Source organism: Pieris brassicae, chromosome 10 (assembly GCF_905147105.1).
Source record: "Pieris brassicae chromosome 10, ilPieBrab1.1, whole genome shotgun sequence".
NCBI lineage: Eukaryota > Metazoa > Arthropoda > Insecta > Lepidoptera > Pieridae > Pieris > Pieris brassicae.
In genome coordinates, this window is record NC_059674.1 from 12,221,850 (window position 1) to 12,243,099 (window position 21,250).

The 21,250-nt window shown below is 34.7% G+C and overlaps 2 protein-coding genes across 6 annotated transcripts in view; both read left to right on the forward strand.

The window, feature by feature from the left end:
• Positions 1–5,257, forward strand: part of LOC123715251 (nuclear factor 1 B-type) — a 39,312-nt gene extending 34,055 nt beyond the window's left edge. For 3 of the 5 annotated variants that reach the window (XM_045670193.1, XM_045670194.1, XM_045670197.1), the window contains exon 14: positions 141–5,257. In XM_045670193.1, coding sequence (XP_045526149.1) covers positions 141–295 — 155 coding nt within the window. In that variant the 3' untranslated portion in view covers positions 296–5,257. The remainder of the gene's footprint in view (positions 1–140) is intronic. The other 2 variants (XM_045670195.1, XM_045670196.1) reach the window with 1 other exon arrangement.
• Positions 5,258–6,111: 854 nt separating this feature from the next.
• On the forward strand, positions 6,112–20,044 carry LOC123715723 (hepatocyte nuclear factor 6). The gene is made up of 5 exons (XM_045670971.1): positions 6,112–6,246; positions 8,224–9,031; positions 16,986–17,009; positions 17,539–17,645; positions 19,258–20,044. The coding sequence occupies exons 1-5, from the start codon at positions 6,136–6,138 to the stop codon at positions 19,501–19,503; spliced, it is 1,296 nt and encodes a 431-aa protein (XP_045526927.1). The 5' UTR covers positions 6,112–6,135; the 3' UTR covers positions 19,504–20,044.
• The last annotated feature ends 1,206 nt before the right edge of the window (positions 20,045–21,250 follow it).

Sequence of the window (21,250 nt, forward strand, 5' to 3'; positions counted from 1 at the left end):
TATATTTTGCTAAAAAGTTTCAGAACATTTGAGAATGAATGGTTCGTTGTCTTCTGTACTCAGAGATTTTGAAACTAAGCTTAAATAATTGAATAAATGTGATTGTGACCAATAGGCATCCGATGCCTATTCATTAACAGAGGGCAACTTTGTTTTCACAGAGCGTTTCTTTCAATCCAACGTAATAACATCAGACACTACAGCCATGGACACCACAGGGACAAATGTCCAATCTGTAGTCGACACTGACGACATTGCCCCGGATAAACCGGCTCCAGATCTTCGATCACCGTGATCCTTGCATGGTGCGACCGAGACGTCTGTTCATGGCGACGGTTCGGCCGCAACTGTGCTAAGGTGGACCCCCGCGCCCCTCCCTCACTGGCGTCCTGTTACGCATAGACACTGACCTCTATTGTACACTGTACTGGCTTGAACGTTTCAAAAAGTAGAAGGGCTACTAATACTAAAAACCTAATTACAAGGTTTCAAAAACTATCAAATACGTCTTTCGTGAAAGTTGTACACTTTCTGCTTCATTGTTCGGCCAGTTCAGCGTATTTAGATATCCTGGTACTAACTACCCTCATTTTCAAAGGAAAACTACAAAGTTTTATAAATACTGAAATTCAAGATCACCGACTTTATCGGCCCTTTCTCTTTCAAATTGTGGTTTACTCTGTGATTAAACTACCTTAGGAATAAACGGGCCTGAAAGAATAAGGATATCTTTAAGAAGGTCAAACCACCGGACTGTCTTTCGAGTTTCAATTTGAAATCGAATATTTTCATTTGACAATAAATTTATTCGCTGTACAGAATAATTCTTTTCTACGTAGTGTACATATTTTGTTGGCATTGTAGTTTAGTTGAGTGACTTTATCGACGTCACGTGTTGATGACAACGCCATCTAGTGGACTATTTTAATAACTGGTAAATCTGTTACAAAAGTTATAAAAACAATTATATTCTAATATTTTTATAGAATATAACGAATATGAAAAAAGCCTTCCAGTAATTTAGTGAATATGTGAAAGTTACTGCTTTTATCGTTGTTTTGCTGACCTTAAAGGCAGTTAAAAAATGCTTCCAATTTTCGATTGAAAGTGTGATACGTTGTTTTTGTTCTGTTTAAAAATAATTAGTGTAAGCGCAGTGTTTTAATGAGATTTTTAATTTATTGAACTATTTGGGAAAGACGAGCCTTGCTTAAGAATTTAGTTAACATGTATATTTAGAAGCGGCTGTCACATATTTATCATTTTTATATCCGATACGACATTTCGCTTCGAAAATTCTCTACAGACTAAAAAACAGAAGATCTCAAAAGAAGTGTTCACATTATTGCTTAGGCTGTGGTTTTTATATCGGCGATTTATTACCAACAATAAAGTTTCGGATTGAAACCGATAAATATATGATAGAAGTAGATCGACCTTTGTCGAGGGACATATAGGTGCCTTTCATAATGTATAATAACTTTATTATTAGGACATACAATGTAGTGTTCGTCATAAATCCATCCGATTTTGTAGGCTTATTTTGTAATCAAAAAGATGAAATGATATTGATGATTTCCTTCATTTATTAGACATAGATACCACTAATTTAATAGATTAGCTTTAAATTATTATTTAAATTATTGAGTAAATATGATACACTTGCCAATTATTGTACATTTATGTCGTGCAAAAACAGAAGTAATTTTACATTAATTACATAATATATATAGCCAATAATTTTGGAGGCAATAATCAAAACTTTGATCAATATAAGCCATATGTGTCATAAATATGTTTCGCCATATTTAAATGACTTTAGGCTAATAGAATAAAGAATGATTCAGGACGATTAACATACCTTATAATAGTTAATAACTGACTGAGATAGTGTTAAAATATGGAAATATACCGAAATTACGGGCCTGAACTTAAATAGCCACAGCTTACACACATAGTCAACTATTATGTAGTTCATCATGTCTATCTTTTTGGTTACAAAAAGGCGGTAGTGCTTGTTATAAAATTATTTAAAATCATGTTCGGTTTTTTGAGTTCCCGTGGCCATACATGCTAGTCATTAGTATAGCAATGTAATGTACTTAAAGAAAATATTTACAATTATAGATCCCCTTACGTATAGTAAGGGGCGATTGTGGCCAAATTACACTTAAATCTAAATATATATACACGGTTTGATAGTTACGCTCGAACGCGAAGGTTTTAAAAAGTATTGCCGTCTCTCACTGAGAGGGAAAGCGATAGTTTGGAAAAACCTTTGTGTTCGAGTATTAGTTTAAGGTGCGGTTGAGTTGACAGCGTTTTTGTTCATCATAATCCTGCAGTGTGATATGAATGAGCGATCTCCATATCGCTATCATAAAACAACAAATCCAAACTTTGAAATTCATACAGCACTGCCTGATTACAAAAATTTCATGTCAACTTTTGGGTTCCTAAAAATATCCCTTTTTTACACGTCTTCATTGAGGCACACAGTTTATTATAACTTTTAGATTTAGCTAGATACGCAAACTAAAACAATAAACTTTTGGATTATACCTTGCTTTTGTATCGTCGACGTGTGAAAGACGGATTAATACAATTCAGTAGGTGCCATGTATACAGGCCAAAAGCTGCAGTGGATTTTCTAATCAGTTGCCCTTTTATAGAGACTAGTTCTATAGTGTAACGTAGCAATAACTAACGAGCAATAAAGATTATTATAAATCAGCTTTAGTGAGCTAGGAGTTAGTACGATCGTATGACACGCAATATTTTTTCTATAGAAAGAGGATGGAACGGAGTTCCCTGTTGAATCAGTTTGGTACAATTTATAACTTAGCTGTTCCACAGACTATAGATATATTTAACAGCTACTAGTTGAAATAGGAAGCGAAGATTTAGTCAATTGCTAGCTATATACATTAGTTATACCAGAAATTAGGCGTCACGTAATAACGTTCGGACATCAGAATTTCGATCTAAACTAATGTGACGAATTTAAAAGCTCATTGGTGCCGAATATTCTAGACTGTGATTAAAATTGTTCATTCTGGACGTGTCTTATATTGAAATAGTTGTTTTGTATGATTGGCGATAACGCACGATGTGCTAACGAAAATAGAGATTTAAAGAGTGCCTAGTATGAGTTAAGCGTTAATGCGTTTATTTGCGCGAGACGTTAACTATTTTTTACCTTTAATCTACGATTTACATCTAGTGAGATGCAGGCAAACCTAATAATCTAAACGAAGCTTTAATACTGGATTGAATTTTTTAATTATATTTTGATTGATATAGGAATTTCATGTGTTTCAAGACGTAAGAATATACGTATATTCTTACGCGTTTAATACGTAAACAATATATACACGTACGCATACGTCTACATTAAAGATGGATTAAAAATGTAATAAGTTTATTATGCCCAAATTTAAAATTGATACAAATATTCTCAGATGATAACGTTAATTACTTTGAGGTATAATTACTGGGCATTGCAAAAATGTTCAATACATACTCGTTTCACTCACTTGCAACTCACACTAGGCACTCAAAAACATGTTGTATGAAATGCATTTGTTGAAGCGGATAAGTAAGGGAAACAGAGATGTTAACTTTTTTATTAACCGTGTCTGTAGGTTCCGTAGTATTTATTAATAGCTTTGCAATAGCGTGTGAGTGTGACAAATTCATGCGTTTGTGTGTTTGTCACAACACACATTCGTTCTAATTTTTAATTAGCACCATTGTTACGATATGGAGTAATAATTGAAAGCCTAAACATTATGTGCCTTAGATACAACAATATTGTATATTTATGATGCGTTCTATACAACGTGCTAACTAGAAATAAATGATTAAATTTACTTTAAAAGCCTGTACCTTCATTGTTAGATTTCATTTCCGCGAAGGCTTATGGATACCAATTACTCACCCAACGTGTGAGATGTTCATTTGTTTATTTCCCCCTGGAAGCTCCACAGTTCGATATCGTTGGGCACCCAGCAGTCTGGAAGTTTATTTCGAATCCAGAGTTGAACCTCGTCTTAAGTATATTACGGTTAAGTAACGCTTCTACGCGTAGTTTCGCTGATTAATGAATACTTCTAATATATTCTATAATTTTAGTATTACCTACATTGTACCCTACCCGTGTATATTTTACTGGCATGTATATCTTAATCTATATGAATTTAGGCTCGCTTTTATTTGATTAGGTCCCTATTTTGACTCCTGCGATGCTTTTTAATGATTTCAATACTCCGCACTTATTTCTGAACGAATATTTAAATATAAAGAAACAAGAATCCGTCTTTATAAGTTTTGGATTTCTCAAATTGAATAACAACATACGTAATTAAAGATTAATTAAGAATAATTAACCGTTAGAAGAATACTCCTAGTTATCAATTATGTTAGTTTGTCAATTTACTCGTGCAATTATGAATTGTGTAGCGAATTTATTAATTATTTTTTAAGTATTGTGTCCACATTTTTTTGTATGTAAATATTTTTTGGAGTGTATTTATAATTTTCATAAAGTAGACGAAAAATATTGTTTGTCCTTACCATTATTTAATTAATTTCGTAGTATTGTTTTGTCTCGTGTGCATGTATAAATCAAATGGCTTAATAAAACACCAATGGCTAAGTTATTTGATTTTTATATGAAACTTAATTAAGGATAGTCTTGTAAAAATGTTATAACATGTATTTTTAACCTATACATAGTAAGATATTTATAGAATTTTAGTCGTTTAATTATTTCGAACGACTTGTTATAAAGAAAATTGGTGCTTAAAGCTTAAAACAAATATGAGGCACAAGTTGCCATGTGTGTATTGTCAGGAGTTGGAGCATTTTGACATAGCATGCGTTGTTATGCTCGTATTTTACGATAAATTGTTAATAAAACCGGCAGTGATTAGTAAAGCCTTTAAAATTCCCGACAAATGGCCACTTATTAAATAGGCAGAAGTCTCTTGGAGGTTTTTCCTACTAAAGGTACATGCGCGAACTTTTCCTTCACCACGCAGTCTGGCCAAGTTGACAAGTTGTAAAATCTACGCTCAAACAAATTGAAAATACTGCCACCTATCGGGCGTTTTTGGAAGCTCGTACGCACAAACTAGCGCACAAAGGCTATAAACAATTTAACGTAAATATACAAGCAATTATAATAATGTAGGTAAACTTTGCTCAATATCGAAGAAAACTGAAAAGTGTTACAGTTGATGCAATACAAAGAAACAAACAATAGTTGTGTTTTATTTTTAAACCACAAATTAAACAAACACCTCTTTATTCCTTTCCTATAGCAAAGTTTTAAAATGGTAAAAAATCCTCAAGATTCCATAGTTTGAATTTAGTTTAAAGATGAATATGATAAAGTTTTGAGATCTCAAAAAATTGGTTGAAGCGATATGTGCATGTAAAAAATTTCAGAATTTAAACAGTATATAACTAATATAGTGAATTAGAAAAAGCCACGTCCAAAACATACATGCAATCAAATAGTTTTTTTTGAATACGAAAGTTGACTTAATTTTTGAAAGACAAAGTTTTCGTAGTTACTTAATTCTCACATACGTTATATTTATGGGGTCGTATGAAATACAAACTAATACCTTTTTCATAAAATAGCTAATTAATATATTCTTCGATAAGTGGATTTTAATTTTATCCAATAAATCGAAAAACGCCAACGCGATCGCGGAAAATCAATATCGTTTGAACCACGCGGTGGGTCTAGAAAACGGCGATTATAAATAACAGCTCATACGAAGGGTATTGTATTAGTTAAAGTAGGTTTTAATGCAACGCAATAGAATTGAATCTACCGCGCATTTCCTATGGTATATAACGTTCTTCTTTTGTCTTTCCATAGAACGGTTAATCGACGGCCAGCCTTGTGCGATATCGATTTTACGAAACACGAAGGCATTGAGCGGAATATTATCATCCTTTTCTTTTATGGGATAAACAATGCAAAAGAAAGAGATAGATATGTATTATCAGTAAGGACTGTAAAACGGGGTTGTCATGACAACGGTACGTCACAGAGGGTTAGATTTCCGATATTATAAGATCCAAGAATATCTAAAGTCGATAAATTAATGGTTGTTTCTCATGTCCGAGTTGCTTGTCGAGGTTTTGGTAAGTGGTGAAGATGTCTCAATCGCCAATGAAATTGAGGTGATCGATTTAGAGGCAGAATCAAAAAAATTTGAAGAGGAATCGGTAAGAAACGAAATGGCGCGTTTTTGTCAATAATTATTGATTTTTTGAATTTTATTGATTTTTCAATACTCTTATCTTTGGCGTTTAACTTAAGTTTACTTAAAGCGACTGCCACGGCAAATAATTGGCTTAAATCTTTCGGGAATACGTTAGCCATGAAAACATTTTGTCTGCTGTCACAAAAAGAAAACGCGAAAGGTATTTGTGAAGCCCTCTTACATTTAATAGTTTATAAAACAACTATATATTGACTACAAATAGTTGTATACATAATGTCGCGTGAAAATCGTATTTACGTAGCTATGATTATTTTTCTTAGAACGGGAGCTCATTTCCCGATAAGCCTATCGTAAGGTATTAAATTTGAAGGCTATTTTTATTTTATTTTATATATTTACGATTTGAATCTCGTAGGAAAATTGTATCCAGATCTATTCACCCGTTCTGACGTAAAAGAGTAGAATTAAAATGATTTTGGAATTATTTTTGTTTCTTCTTCCGTTATTAAAATAAGGAAGTACCTAACCCCTTTCTTACTTCAAAAGTTCATTACCCCGGAAGATAGAGTTGGACAGGTGCGCGGTCGATAATATCGATAAAAGGATCGATATGACGTCACGCGAGCTGCGTGCGCAGCTGTACAGCTAATTAAGTAGGGTGCAATATTAGGGGTGATAAACTCGTGCTTAGTACGCAAATGTATTTTTTATTATAACAGGGGCCTGCTAACATTATTCTAATTCATCGAGAAAGTGAATAAACACCTGGCGTCAGATGGAAATATTATTATTCTTTGTATGCAAATAATAAATGTATATCCTATAGTAACTTTGTATTAAAAGAATAACGAATTCAGAAGTTTAAAAAATAAAGTTCATGATTCAGTTAGGTTTGTCAAAAAGTCACGTTTAATATCGATAAAGTATCTTATGCAAAAAAATAAGGTTGATAAAAAAAATATTGTTAAGTATTTGGATCAACTGTGTCTCAGCAGATATGTATTTAACGATTGATACCTGATAATTAAAAATATATGAATGTGCTAATGTCGATGAAATGTTAAATGAAATTCATCGATAAGCATTTGTTACAACACTTTACCAGGTCCCTTTCACGCCAGGTGCGACACCGGGCCCTGTGGCTTGTGCCATGGATAATGTTACATTATAAAAAGACATACTTTGTGTGGATGTGTAGGGTTATTGACACTACTATGGCCTTTTTTAAAGGGTGGCGACCTGAAGACAATAGGCGCTAAGGAAACTTTGTACAAAATTTTACAAAATAAGTTTTTGTACCTGGTAAATATTATATGTACATTAATATTATATATTTTTTGACAGACATGACATAACTACCATTATGGCCCATGTATTATTTTATTTGCGGTGTGGGCTTTGCGATCTTTTTCGGCTTGGGCATTTCAAAGAATTAAGAAAAATCTTTTAATATTTATACAAAACGTATTATTGGATTTTTACTTAATTTTAATAAATAATCAAATTCTTTGTTTTTTATAGAAATTGAAGTCATTTAAAATCAGGTCAAATAAGAAAAAGCATTGTATTTGAAATGAGCAAAATTAATATTAAATAAAATTGCTTCTCAAATGGAAGTTCCTAGCTGAAAGTAGCCGAGTGACAGCGAACGAGGGCAGACCCCGTACTGCGACAATGGCACCGTTACTATAAAACAATTTTCGCTCGTATTTCCTAACCATTGCTCTTTGCAACTGGAATCTTCAAAAAATAAGACACATTAAGCAGCAATGAACGAAAAACGCCGATGTGAGATAGTTCTATAAGAGTAAAAGCGCCACAGGGTAGGTTAAGGGTGCATTGTATAGTGTTCATGTCTCACGACCAGACTGAAAATATTGTTATTCTAGAATAAGTCATGTGCAGTAATTGTAGAGTCCAAATTTGTTTGCAGCAATACGATGTAGGACGTTAGGGTATAAAATAAGGGTGTTTGCAGGCGGACAGAGGGGAGCGCAGGGTGCGTGGCGCAGGCGTTGTTCAGTCGCCCGCGCGACCGCGCTGCTGCCGGCCGCGCGCCATGGATGAAGCTAGAGTTAGAGACCGCGCGCCGCTTACCGTCATAGTGGCTCCCAGCAACGCGTCCCCACCTCGGCTGTCCCCGGCGGATCTCCTCCCAGACGGTGACGCGGCCTTCCATCCACTTTCAGCAGTCAACGGTCGCCTCACACCGCCAGGCTTAGAGCCAGCGTCGTACGCCACATTAACACCCCTCCTCCCGCTCCCCCCTATCAGTACTGTATCAGATAAATTTGCCTATCATGCTGGTGGTACGTTTACGGTTATACAACAGCAGCATTCCTATGCGTCATTGTCGCCAGCGGCGTATAACGAGCCTTTGTCACCACAATCAGCGTACAGTAGGAGGAGTGCGTCACCCAACTCGTTCGAAAGAAGATCCCCCACGCCGCCTTTGCCCAGTCCAGGGCTAGATCTCAATGCGGCACTACTGGCAAGAGAAGAAGCCCAGCAGACACAACCGATACGATCGCCAGAATTGAATGATACGGAAGAAATAAATACGAAAGAACTAGCTCAAAGGATAAGTGGAGAATTGAAGAGGTATTCAATACCACAAGCAATTTTCGCTCAGAGGGTCCTCTGTCGGTCACAAGGAACTTTGAGTGATTTGTTACGAAATCCAAAACCATGGTCAAAGCTAAAATCAGGGAGGGAAACGTTTAGGCGGATGTGGAAATGGCTGCAGGAGCCTGAGTTTCAGAGAATGTCAGCGTTACGACTAGCAGGTATGTCTGCATGACTGTAATACTTATTTAGATAAACACTAATTATACTATATCTTTGATTATTATAGACTCCTTTTATAGGTTTACAAATTGGAAGTATTATAATTTTCATAATAAAAACAATTAAAATTAATTCATTATCTAAGTACAAGGTTACTGAGGCAATCGGATTCTATAAATCCCGTTATATTGTATTTTTATTGAACCATTAGAGACTTAGAAACGAATATTTACCGTGTATTATTAAAATCTTTTTGAATAACAAGATTTGTATGAGGGAGACGCTTTCTATTGAATTACCTAATTTAGGCTTAGGAATTGTTTTCGTTTTAATTAATAATATTGTAGACTATTAACAACTGTCAATAAATAATATTAATTTATTGCGTAATTTTTATATTTTTCTTAGGCTAATTCATACATACGATACGATTCAAGTAGGATCATCGGCAATTCGCACATATGATATAGAATCGTCATTTTCTTGAATTTACGAATGCTTTATTATTTAATACGTGTGTATCGTGTGTTCTTCGTCAAAGATTATTCGTTTACAAACGTAATGAACATAGCATTGTTAGACCTTTAAAGGCAATAAAAAACTGCATTAAACGCTAACAAAGGATACAGAATCCCTTCCAGTCCCTTCACTATCCTAGTATTAAAATTGTGTCATTTCCTCCCCCAAGTAGGGTGCGTTTACAAACAAGGCAGACGTCAGCTGCGTTCATCGATTGTCGACAATCGATAGCGGTGGGGCCGCGCGGTCGATGTAGCACGTCACTAGCTTAGCGGTGAAAGCGATTGACGTATTTTTTTAATGTTTGAGTTTAGTATATCAGTCAGTATTTAGTATATCAGAGATGTATAAGATGTTAAACTGTTTAAAAATAACTTGTTGACTTGACTTTAATTGTTTCGAATTGTTTGTTGCAAATCAAAGATTACCTTAAAGAATGGAAGCTATCCATATTACTCTCATTAAGACTCGGAAATAATCGATAGAACGTGATCGATACGGACGTCACTAGTTCACACATGACAAACTGTTTTGGTGTTAATTCATATTTTCAAAGATTAAAATGTAAAACAATAATATTTAGTTTCTTTGTAGTACATTGTTTGTTACAGTCTGCAGGCAAATGGGTATACTAGGGGAGTCCAATAAAAAGTGATATTAGTATGACGCAATTTCTTTTTTCTACGTCACCTTTTGAGATTAATATACTGTTTATCTTTTTATAAGCTAAAATTACAAAGAATATTTCTGAACCCTTAAAAAAGCTAGTACCTTCGCGACTATTGTTAAATTAATGGCTTTCGGACTGTTCTATTAACCGCGGAAATAAAAGAAAACTCACTAAGAGCGAGAGAGTGCGGTGAATATGAAGATCGTTCCATCAATTCCAAGCCAGCTTTACGAATAGGCCTAGCGACTCTGAACTTGTGCGAGCCTGCCACGCCATATCCTCATGCATCTTTGTCATATGTCCTGTGCACAAGGACCCCGTAATAATGGCTCCTTTATTAAACGAATCGATCATTAACACCCCTTGGCAGTCCCAGTTAAATTTCATCGGAGTTGGAAGATGGACTCTTCCAAGTAATGGACTGTTTTTCCCTTCCGGTCATAACTGTGACGCCATGTTTCGTTCATAGTTATGAATCGAGCCAAAAATTCTCAGTTTTGTTTGTTTCTGGGCACTCAGCGCGTTTTTTCACTACTCAAATGGTTATTTAATAGTATGGAAACTTCATACAAAAACCTTCGTTTCTGATGCTATCAAACAAAAAATAACAAGACTATGTTTTCTACTTTTTAAATCATTTGATCACTACCAATGCACAGCGTCACGTTCCTCGTGCTTTGTTAATGTTAGCTCTTCCTCGCTTGAACTCGCACACCAACGTGCAACTATAGAATGTTGAAATATGAACCCTTAACTTTGCTATCAAAGTCTTGATTTACCAGCTCCGTAGCAAAGTTTTCAATATTTATTACCGCGGACTTCAATTTGATCCATTTCAAAGAACACGTTCCGACACGATGTAAACAAATGAGTTCTATTTTAAAAAAAACCAAAGATAATTTATTGCTTTTTTATAATTATTAAATGTAGGCTTGCCTGTCGGTATTTATTTATTTTCTTTCCAAGGAGAATCTACGGTTTTACTACTATTTATTGCACCCCTCGTATATTGTTTCAGCTTGATTCAATATTAGACTCGCAAAGGTAATTACTTTTTATTTCCATATAATTTGGTCACTATACTAACGGTTGGTATAATCAGCAATTACTGTACGTAGTAATTGTTACGTTTGTTATTTTTTAAATAATGCAAGGAACAAGTTTTCTAATAAACTGGCAAACTTTAATGTGTTTAATTCTTTAAACAAGCATACATTTTGCTAAGACAGATATAATATAAGTCTTTAATTAGGTATTATTTGTCTCTGACATTTTGATTTATGAGGTAAAAACAAAACCAGAGAAAAACATTATAAATAATTTAATAAGCATGATACAAGCTACATATTTAAATATATGATTATTAAAGTTTTCCAGAACATACAAATTGCACAAATTATTTATTTACGTAAAGGCTTTTGATCAAAGAATACTAAACAAAACGAGTTATAAATTTAGAGTGTATATTTTCTGCAACAAAATAAAAACTTATTTTATTCTTTTTTTTAATACTATTATATATTATTTATTATTTAGTATTATGATTGTTTTCTTTCAATTTGCAAAGTGGAGTTGGTGGCGATAAGCCCTAAATTTGATACCAATGAGATATCTGGTCTCATTGTGCAGATACCTCGTCCTTATTTATAAATTCACGAAATAAGTGTTCCGTCCATCCGTCAGGTTTTAGTGGGTAGGGTTTATTAAGTCTGAGTCACACATAATCCCTGCTGGTGTAAAATACCGTAGGGATATGCGTAAAAGCATTTCCTGACGAAAAAAAAAAAAAAAAAAGAAAAAAAAGTGGCTTCAGCATTTCCCTGGGTTGAATGCCTAGTGCGACCCCCGGGGGACTCAATGCGGTGCTGGACGTCATTCATTCAGAATGAATGTGTCCGGCATAGCAGGCGATATGGAGGGCTCAGGAGGAAATTTTAGTGGGTCGGGTTTCTCCCCTCTGATTAGCAGAGGGATAAGAGTTAACCATCCCCACAGTTCCCGCGATAGCGACTGCATGCGCTCGCGGGCCTGCAGTTGTGCATTTTTACCTCCTTAATAAAAAAAAGTGGCTTCAGAATGCGACCTTCAGCCCTGAGGTCGTAGGTTCGATCCCCGGCTGTGCACCAATGGATTTTCTTTCTATGTGCGCATTAGCTCGAACGGTGAAGGAAAACATCGTGAAGAAACCACCTTGACCCAAAAATTCGACGGCGTCAGGCACAGAAGGCTGATCACCTACTTGCCTATTAGATTAACAAACAGATACAGATCATGAAACAGATACAGAATCTGAGGCCCAGACCTAAAACAAAGGTTGTAGTGCCATTGATTATTATTATTAACAGTTGGGGATCTCCCTTTAAAGCTGATTTAAGGAGGTGAAAGCCGTGAAAGAATCTTTTGTTTTATCTATTAAGTTTTTTATATACATAACCTTTATAAATGCCTCAGGGTGCCGCTGTTAACTTACCTACCTCGAGATATATATATACTAGCGGACCTGACAGACGTGGTCCAGTCTTAAATATGAACTATTGATTTCAAATTGGTATAATTCACCAAAACTTATTTCAGAAACTAAGTGTTTATTATTCTAATGCTTTATGATATAGAATGTTGTACATTCTTGGTTCGTTTTTCTAGCGCATATATAAATACTTTTGTTGGTATTCCGACACGGGAACAGGCGACATATAACTGGCTATGTGAAAAACATGGATTGTCAAGATTAATGTCACAAAAAACTAGCGATTAATTATTTTATATACCAATATAATAACTCCGATCGAAGCATTTGTTTTAAACCATATTCATTTTTCTTACATTCTCTTTGACGATTTTTGCAGCACGCATTCTGTCAATGTTATGTCAAACGCCAAGGGTCCTATATCAAAAAAGTTCGAATTACAAAAGCGCTATGCACTGAATAAAAAAATTGATATCGTAACAAAATATAGGTTTACTTGATTTTTACAGTTAAGTATTCTTAAATTTTCTAATATTCTGCGAAATTTTTCTTCATAAGAACCTTCTCCTGACAATAACTAACACAACAAGAATTAGCGTTCACTCGTGATGCTGTGACCAAAGGAAATAGGGATTCATTTTTATATATGTATAGAAGCTACAGTGTTTTGTTTTGCGTTTTAAAGGCACTTTACCTGCGCTGCCTATGTAAAACGAGTTGTAAATAATCCTTAAAAGGACGGCAATGGGCTCGCATGCACTCAGTGGGAGTGTCCGTCGTCATCAAGTGAGGTTCCTGCCCATTAAGATTCCTGCCTATTCAGTGATATTAATCGAGATCATTACAGTAAGATATAGAGTTAAAATAATATTATCCCAAATAGTTACTCTATATTGAAATTTGACGAGCCACGCATAATAATTTAATAGTTACAGGAGGCTTCGAGCAATTATGTTATGCACTAGTTTCTATGAATGACATTGCTTTATACTGTGAGGCAACTAGCGATGATAAATAAGAAAATCTTTATAATAATAAAAACTTTATTCGTAACAGAAACATGGTTGTGATAAAATTTATCTATCGCTAGTCCCCACACTGGGAAGCCCCTGTGTTGTTATACTAGATAACAATTATTCATAGATATGGTGAAAAGAAAAAAGTCTTTGTGTTACAACTACTCAAACACACGTTGTATAAGACGTTAGTAAGTATGGGTGAATGTATGAGTGTGTGAATGGGTAGGTGTGCGTATGTATTTGAGAGTTTAGCTGAGAGATGTTATTAGCTGTGTCTCTGCTAGTTTTTGGAACCTCAGCCATGTCAAAATACGTAGGCCTTTGTAGATTAGAAATCCATGTTTTGTGAGTTGGTATCTGGATAGTTTGACTATCACAGAATCCATACATTTGGAGATTTTATTATAAAGGAAGGGGCCGTAATTGCAAAGAAGCGTTGGCCAAACACTGTCTTTCGTTTCTAAACTACAGTTTCAAAGGTTTCATTAGTAGTAAAGCAAAGGTGGTGCAAGCCTTTTTTATTAACTTTTCTATGTTTAATGTTAACTAAGGTAAATACCCATATATATCAGCTTGTTGAAAAGTCGTCCCAATTCAGGTCAGTTTTGGTGCTAAATTTTGGACGACCCTAATATGTGACCTAATTTCTTTAACCTGAAAGAAAAACCTTTAGCCTAAATATGGCACAAAGCTCCTATTTTTGGTTTAAGCATAGTCCCATATTTTGGTAATTGATATTTGTCTCTGGTCAGTATAACCATAGATATTGTACACAGACATTGACGATCTGTGCAAGACTTCTTATCTGTCAAAACCCAAGAACGAGAATTAAAGTACACTAAAATACCAAATGAAGGAATATGTTGGCTCTTTATTTTTTTATGGCCATATTAATGCGTAAAAAAGAGATAAAATAATGTTTGTCTTGGTTTTTGGTTGGTTGGTTTGTTGGTTGTCTCTCGACATTTTATCGATAAGAATTATTTCTTTCATACTATTATTTACCACGTTTATATTTATGGTTGAGTGTTTTTTAATTATTAATAATATAGAATACAATACATTGAAAAAAAAATAGGATTAACTGATTTGCCATAAAACATACAGCATTGTGTATATGTTACTGTCATGTTTTCATTCAAGAAAATGCGTAGCAATACTTAAATAGCCGGCAACGCACTTGCGAGCCTCCTGGTAATGTGAGTGTCCATGGGTGGCGGTAATACCAGATGAGCGTCCTCCCCGTTTGCCACCTGTTCTATAAAAAAATTAAGTCTATTTGGCTAAAAGAGTATCTTCTAATATTATTTCTTTATTGTAAATGTTTTTTTTTAATACTTGGTAATCTCCAAAATTTATTTGATATGGGTGTTTTGCACTGCTAATATTTTAAAAAGCGTTTAGCATATTACAAGATCCTGGTATAGTCCTGTAAGATTGTTTATTTAATTCCGTATTGGTTTTGACTGAATAACAGTTCTAAAAGCTGTCAAAATTACAAGTACTCCATTTACCGCTTCAATAATTACTACGGTCGAGATGTGTATGATGTCTTCAAGAATAGTTCTTCTGATTTTCTGTAAAATCCCTAGGACAACGCTAAGCAACCCTAGTCACTATGGACAAGTTTTAACATTACAATTATAAAAGAACGTTTCTTCTATGTCACCAAATATTCAATCCTAGGACAGCTAAATTCTACGTGGAGCAAACCGCGTGGTCCCCCCCTCCCCGCACGTGTGACGTCACAACAGTATATCGATCGTTTTTCCCCTCCCCTCCCGCTGTAGACCGTTCTAGTGCTATGTAGGTATTTGAGGTCGCGTGGGGGGGGGGGGGTTACCTTCCGATTATTTTTTTAACCTTAACACATTAGCATTTTAAGATGTAGGTTGAAATTAAATCATATAAAACGAGAAATTTTCTTTGTAATATTTCGTAGTATCTATATTAGTAAAGCGTCAGCTTTTTGTTTTTGCTTAAAACAATTTTGTCAATTGCACTAAACTCGTAATAGGACATATAGTAAGTATAGGTACTAGACATGTATAGAAGATCTAACAATATCTACGAAGATATATTAGCTTACTATATGGAACCAACCTACCTACCTACCAACTAATGAAAAATTTTCAGATAACCCAAGTCAGCAAACGGTAAAAGGCGACAATGTAAACAACATGCAGCCGCAGAATTACGGCCCCAGGGAGTACGCTCCTCTGCCCCAGAGCCCCGAAATGTACCCGGGGCCCACGCCCCATTGGGACCCATCGGCATACGAACCTGCCGGGGAATTTTCTTGCTTGTGAGTCCTTCCCCAATGACTTAACTCCTGGAACTTCCCATTAATCCTTTGAATTGTGAATTTTATTTTCACCCATACAATGGCCACGTTATTTTGATCGTAAATAAATTTTATTTGAATAAATTTGTTTATGTAGATGATTCGTTTGAAACGTTTTTCATTCCCCTTCCTGTCTCCTTCCCGGCTGAGTAGCAGTGGACTTGGTTTCTTTTAGGTATATAACTATAGCTTGTCGCAAAGGTAACAATATTGTACGTATATATTTTGTTTAGAAACGTCCGCTTTGTGACAAGTTTGAATTAAAAAGATGTGTACATCATAGATTTTGCTCTTTATAGATGTTTTATTTGGGTAGGCAGTATCCTTCCCGTTTTATTTCCTGCGGTAATGGTACTGCCTTTATGTTAAATAGTGTTTATTTTATAGCAGTAGGTAAGTGTGTTTGTTAGCTTCGAGAAGCCAAGATATTTGTTAGACTGCTACCGCTGCCCCCCCCCTCCATTTTTATTTTTCCTTCGCCCGGGCTGTCTTAGTTTTTGATATATGATTTCTAGGTGCCTGCGAGATCAGACCTTTTTTAATGTTGTTTACATTGTCGCCAGGTATGCGAATTTTATTACGATAGATAAGCATCATTATGGCTTATAGTGTTATGTTAGAGGGAACTAAAATGTTAGTGCGTCTTAAAACTTTGCTAAAATTACTAAGAGAAGTTTTTCGATGTATATCCACGGTATATTTTGATATTGTGTAATTTTAAACGAATTCGGTTTAAATAAATACCTTCATTATGTATTATATATTCAACATACACATACGTTTATATATTAAACCAGTCAATGAAGGTATTTATTAATTAGCAGCATGATTGTCGTCCTTAGAAATCCCAAGGGCTTGATGTGCGATGGTCTTAGACATTTATTCATTTGGTTTTGTTAATACAACGTTAATAAATATATTTATTTTGTTTCAGCGGCCCAGATTCCACAGAGAGGCAGTGAGTATTATTTTGTGAACTTTTGTCCGTACGTGCCTTGCTTGAACTTTTGAGGGGTTTTGGCCAGATTTTGCGTGTCGTTCAGGAATTTAATACTAAACAATCAACTTCTGCGCATCAAACTAATAGTAAAAAGTAAATAAAATAACTTTTAAACATTTCTCACGAGACAATAAGAAAATACATAAATAATAAGAAAATACGTTTAAAAACCCGACCTAATTGATATTTCTTACAGAGATATCTCAATTAAAGAAGGAACAGGTTGACTTAGTGGCTTGACTTACGTTCGAACCTCAGCTGTATAAAAATGGACATTTCTTTCTACGTGTGCATTCATTCCTCACTTGTACGGCAAAGGATAATACATAAAAAAGTCGACAGCCGGACAGACGGCTGATCACCTATTATGAAAGAACATGATCAGGAAACACGTCAGTTATCTAAAGCCAAGAATAAGGGTTGTAGCGACTGGTTTTTTCTATTGAATTAAATTCTCGCATTGGCTTAATTAAATTTTCTTTTTCAGGCTGCAAACGCAAGGAGGATATAGTTTCGGATACCCATCCTTCACCGAAGAAGCCGCGTTTGGTTTTCACAGACCTCCAGCGGCGTACTCTACAAGCTATTTTTAAGGTATTGTTCCTATATAATGCCTACTAAGGATTTTCCAGTTAACAATCTTTGTATGTATGGCCAATAGTAGAATTTGTTCTCTTGATGAAGTGGTCAGCTAGTTTTTATTAAAATAATAGTTGCCCCGGCGAACTTCGTATCGCCTTAATATGATTTTTAACATAGCCTACTTATAAGTAACTACATACCAAAATATGGACCATTTTACTTCCCCATACAGATTGTTCGCTTTTCCGGAATAAAACCTAAATTCTTATTGAAACCAAATTTTTCAATTATATTTTCCAATTACTCGAATAGGTCCAGACATCTTCAAGGTTTGCGCTTAGCAACGTATTGTGATTCATTTGAAGTTGTATAGATAAAAGGAATAATAATTCTGGTATAACTTTTATGTTTAAATTTATCAAAACAATATGAGAGCGGTGTTGGTCTAGTGGCTTCAGCGTGCGACTCTCGTCCCTGAGGTTGTAGGTTCGATCCCAGCTGTACACCAATGAATGTTCTTTCAATGTGCGCATTTTACATTCACTCGAAAAGTGAAGGAACCTAGCTTACCTTAAACCCAAAAAAGTCGACGGCGTGTATCAAGCGCAAGAGGCTGATCATCTACTTGCCTATTAGATTTACATATGACCATGAATCAGATTCAGAAATCTGAGGCCCAGACTTATCTATGGTTGTAGTGCCACTGATTTATTTATTTATTTTTTAATCAAAACATTATGGTGTTTTTATTTGTGTCTTTTATAGCAGAATTCACTAGAATACTCTTTTCACACAGCGCATCCATAGAATTGCACGAATGGCAGAACTGGGTGAACTTCTAACTGAAGCCTTAGTTACGGAATTACACCTGTAATGTCGAATAATATATCATTACAATATCTTAAAGTCGCTATACAATGGCTCGTTGTTTTTATTGATCTGACTAGATTATGAAATGTTTATTTCTATGCTGGGTCGATGACATAACTAAAAAATAATAATAAAGCCCATTTATTTCTAACAACCTTAAATAACATTGTTATCTTATAAATATTCATCTAAAACTATGTTATTGGAACCCCATGTAGGGTAAAGGCTTCCTCTAGTAGAACTTCTGTTTTTGAATTTTTTTTGGGCTCGTTTGTTAGACTAAAATCCACACATTTTTTGTTTTCCCATATGGTGATTGGCCCATATGGCCAGGTCCATTTAAGGTTTTTTCTTTGAGTTTATAGTAAGTTTATAATGCTTCTTATATGTGTTTTCTTGATGAGAAAGCTCACCGCGTACAGGCCACGCGTATCTTCTTTATAACAAAGGATAGAATTATCATGTTCTTCAATATTGTATCCTTTGGTCTAGCGGTAGTTTCTGACTTTCGCTAGACCAAGACCAAGTATGTTTATTTCTATTTTGTGTAGTAAGTGTGTTATTTTTATGCATACTATCTCTGACCCTAATGATCTGACATTAAATGTACCAAATTTTAGAGTTTCATATTTTGTTTTTTTTATCTAGAGGGTTATGGTATCTTTCCCCCACGGGAATCAGTCGGCTTGGGGGTTCCTAAAAATTAAAAAATTTAATTAATCTACCAAACTGACACAAACATATCTAATTCCAGGAAACAAAGCGACCCTCAAAAGAAATGCAAGTGACGATAGCGAGGCAATTAGGTTTAGAGCCGACAACTGTAGGTAACTTCTTTATGAACGCACGCAGAAGATCCATGGACAAATGGAGAGATGACGACACACCTTCCACGGAGTTGGACCAGCAGTGTGATCCAAATGATTTGGATCACGTACCTAGTTTAGACTCGGCAGAGTCAGAGGAAGATCACGACGACCAGGACGATCATCTCTTGTGACGCAATGTCCACTCACAGCATTTATTAGTGCTTTGAGAAGATTTAGTGGAGTAAGGATAAGGACACTGGAATAACGCTGAATGATCAGTGCTTTAAGAATTCAAGTAACTGCTTTGTTTTCTATCGAGAAATGATAAGTTGTAAAAATTACTGTTTAAATTGGTTTTGCCCAATGGAACGGTCAGTAAAGGGTTTCAAAGATTTATCAGGTTACTCTTGCTGAGGTGGATTAACTACTATATTGTCTAGTCAGCAACGCTTAACCATATTACCACTATTTTTGTTTACCATACTATTTTATAAAGCGTTGACTAAAGATTGCCGTGTTTGTTACCATGGTTACCATTTTTTATATGAAAAACAGTTACGTTACGTGAGAGTTTACGTGTAATAAGGCCGCCACCTCACATCTAAACAGAACGTTGTATATCAAAATTTTACAGTATGAACTTTGACACATCTTCACAACTTAGCATAGCTTGAACCGTTTTCTATTGACGTGATCTCTTACCTTCTGTTATAGGTAAGTTAATGGGATTCGCTATCAATTGTACAGATATATATAAATGATCTCCAGTCGATTGTTCTAGTCACATAATGTTTAGTTTACATTGCTAGAAAAAAATATTTATATATTGACGTTTGAATTCACTTTTATTTGTATTTAGTCATAACAGTCATAATGTTTACTCTCTGAATTGATAGTTGCAGTCACTTTTCTATATAAACATATAACTTATCTGTATTTCAGAAACAATATATGCTCATAGACTATTTGAAATGGTTTGGAAACATACAATTTGGGCATGTCTTTCTAAAATAAATAATAAACACTTTAGTATTGAGACAAGCAAAAACTCGCGTAGGAAAAGGGCCGGAGTCTAAAACATACGAGTACAATCTAGTCATAAGCATTGTTCAACAATACAAAATCAAATAGATTAATTTGATTTACGTAATAAAAAGCAATCTTAAAAACAGGCTTTTACAAATTACGTGCCAGGAAGAAAAGCTTTTTAGAGGTAAACATTATGGCTTTGCAATAAACTTTTATGTAAGCCTACAAAAATATCCTTCCAGAAGCAATATTTTACCTGTGAATTCAATTGTTAGGCTTGTTAATAACTTGTGCAAAACTTTTCGGTATTTACATCTCAATATAAAGAGTGATGTACCAAAAAGTTTTTCTTAAAGTTTTTGACTTAGGACTTGCAACAACGCTTTTCGATTGCTTTAGTAAAAATATCCGATTTGATCGGATAAAAACAGTATTACTTGTCAAAATGTACAGAAGTCACAGGATGTTGTGTGTGCGCACTATAAAACAGATTTTATGTAATCTTTACAAGGTATCTTATTTATAGAAGATAGAGATGTAAGGAGTACTCCTATTTGCTTTAATACACGATGAACATAGAATAAATTATAATGAAATAATTGTCGTAATAATTAAGATGTTTTATATTGTTAGTGCGTTACCCTTAACCGTATGAAATGCCATTCGCCTAACTGACACTAACCACAAAATACTAGTCAACCAAAATAAAATTCCAATGATAAATTAATGAAAACGAAATGATTCTTACAAATGCAATATCTGATTTTATTTGTGCGTTTGAGTCGTTAAAGAACGTTTGTTTATGAATTATTAAATAACTTTTGTACATATTGACAAAGTATTTCTAGTCAAAAGATCTCTTTAACATTCCAAAGGACGAAGCGTAGAAAATTGTGCGTGATATTACAT

What these genes read in the sequence shown, in the direction of transcription:
- LOC123715723 (XM_045670971.1), top strand. Translation starts at nt 6,136, where the DNA reads ATGTCCGAGTTGCTTGTCGAGGTTTTGGTAAGTGGTGAAGATGTCTCA. An exon ending in GTCAGCGTTACGACTAGCAG is followed by an intron (nt 9,032 to 16,985) that starts GTATGTCTGCAT and finishes ATTTTGTTTCAG; the next exon opens with CGGCCCAGATTCCACAGAGA. An exon ending in CTCTACAAGCTATTTTTAAG is followed by an intron (nt 17,646 to 19,257) that starts GTATTGTTCCTA and finishes ATCTAATTCCAG; the next exon opens with GAAACAAAGCGACCCTCAAA.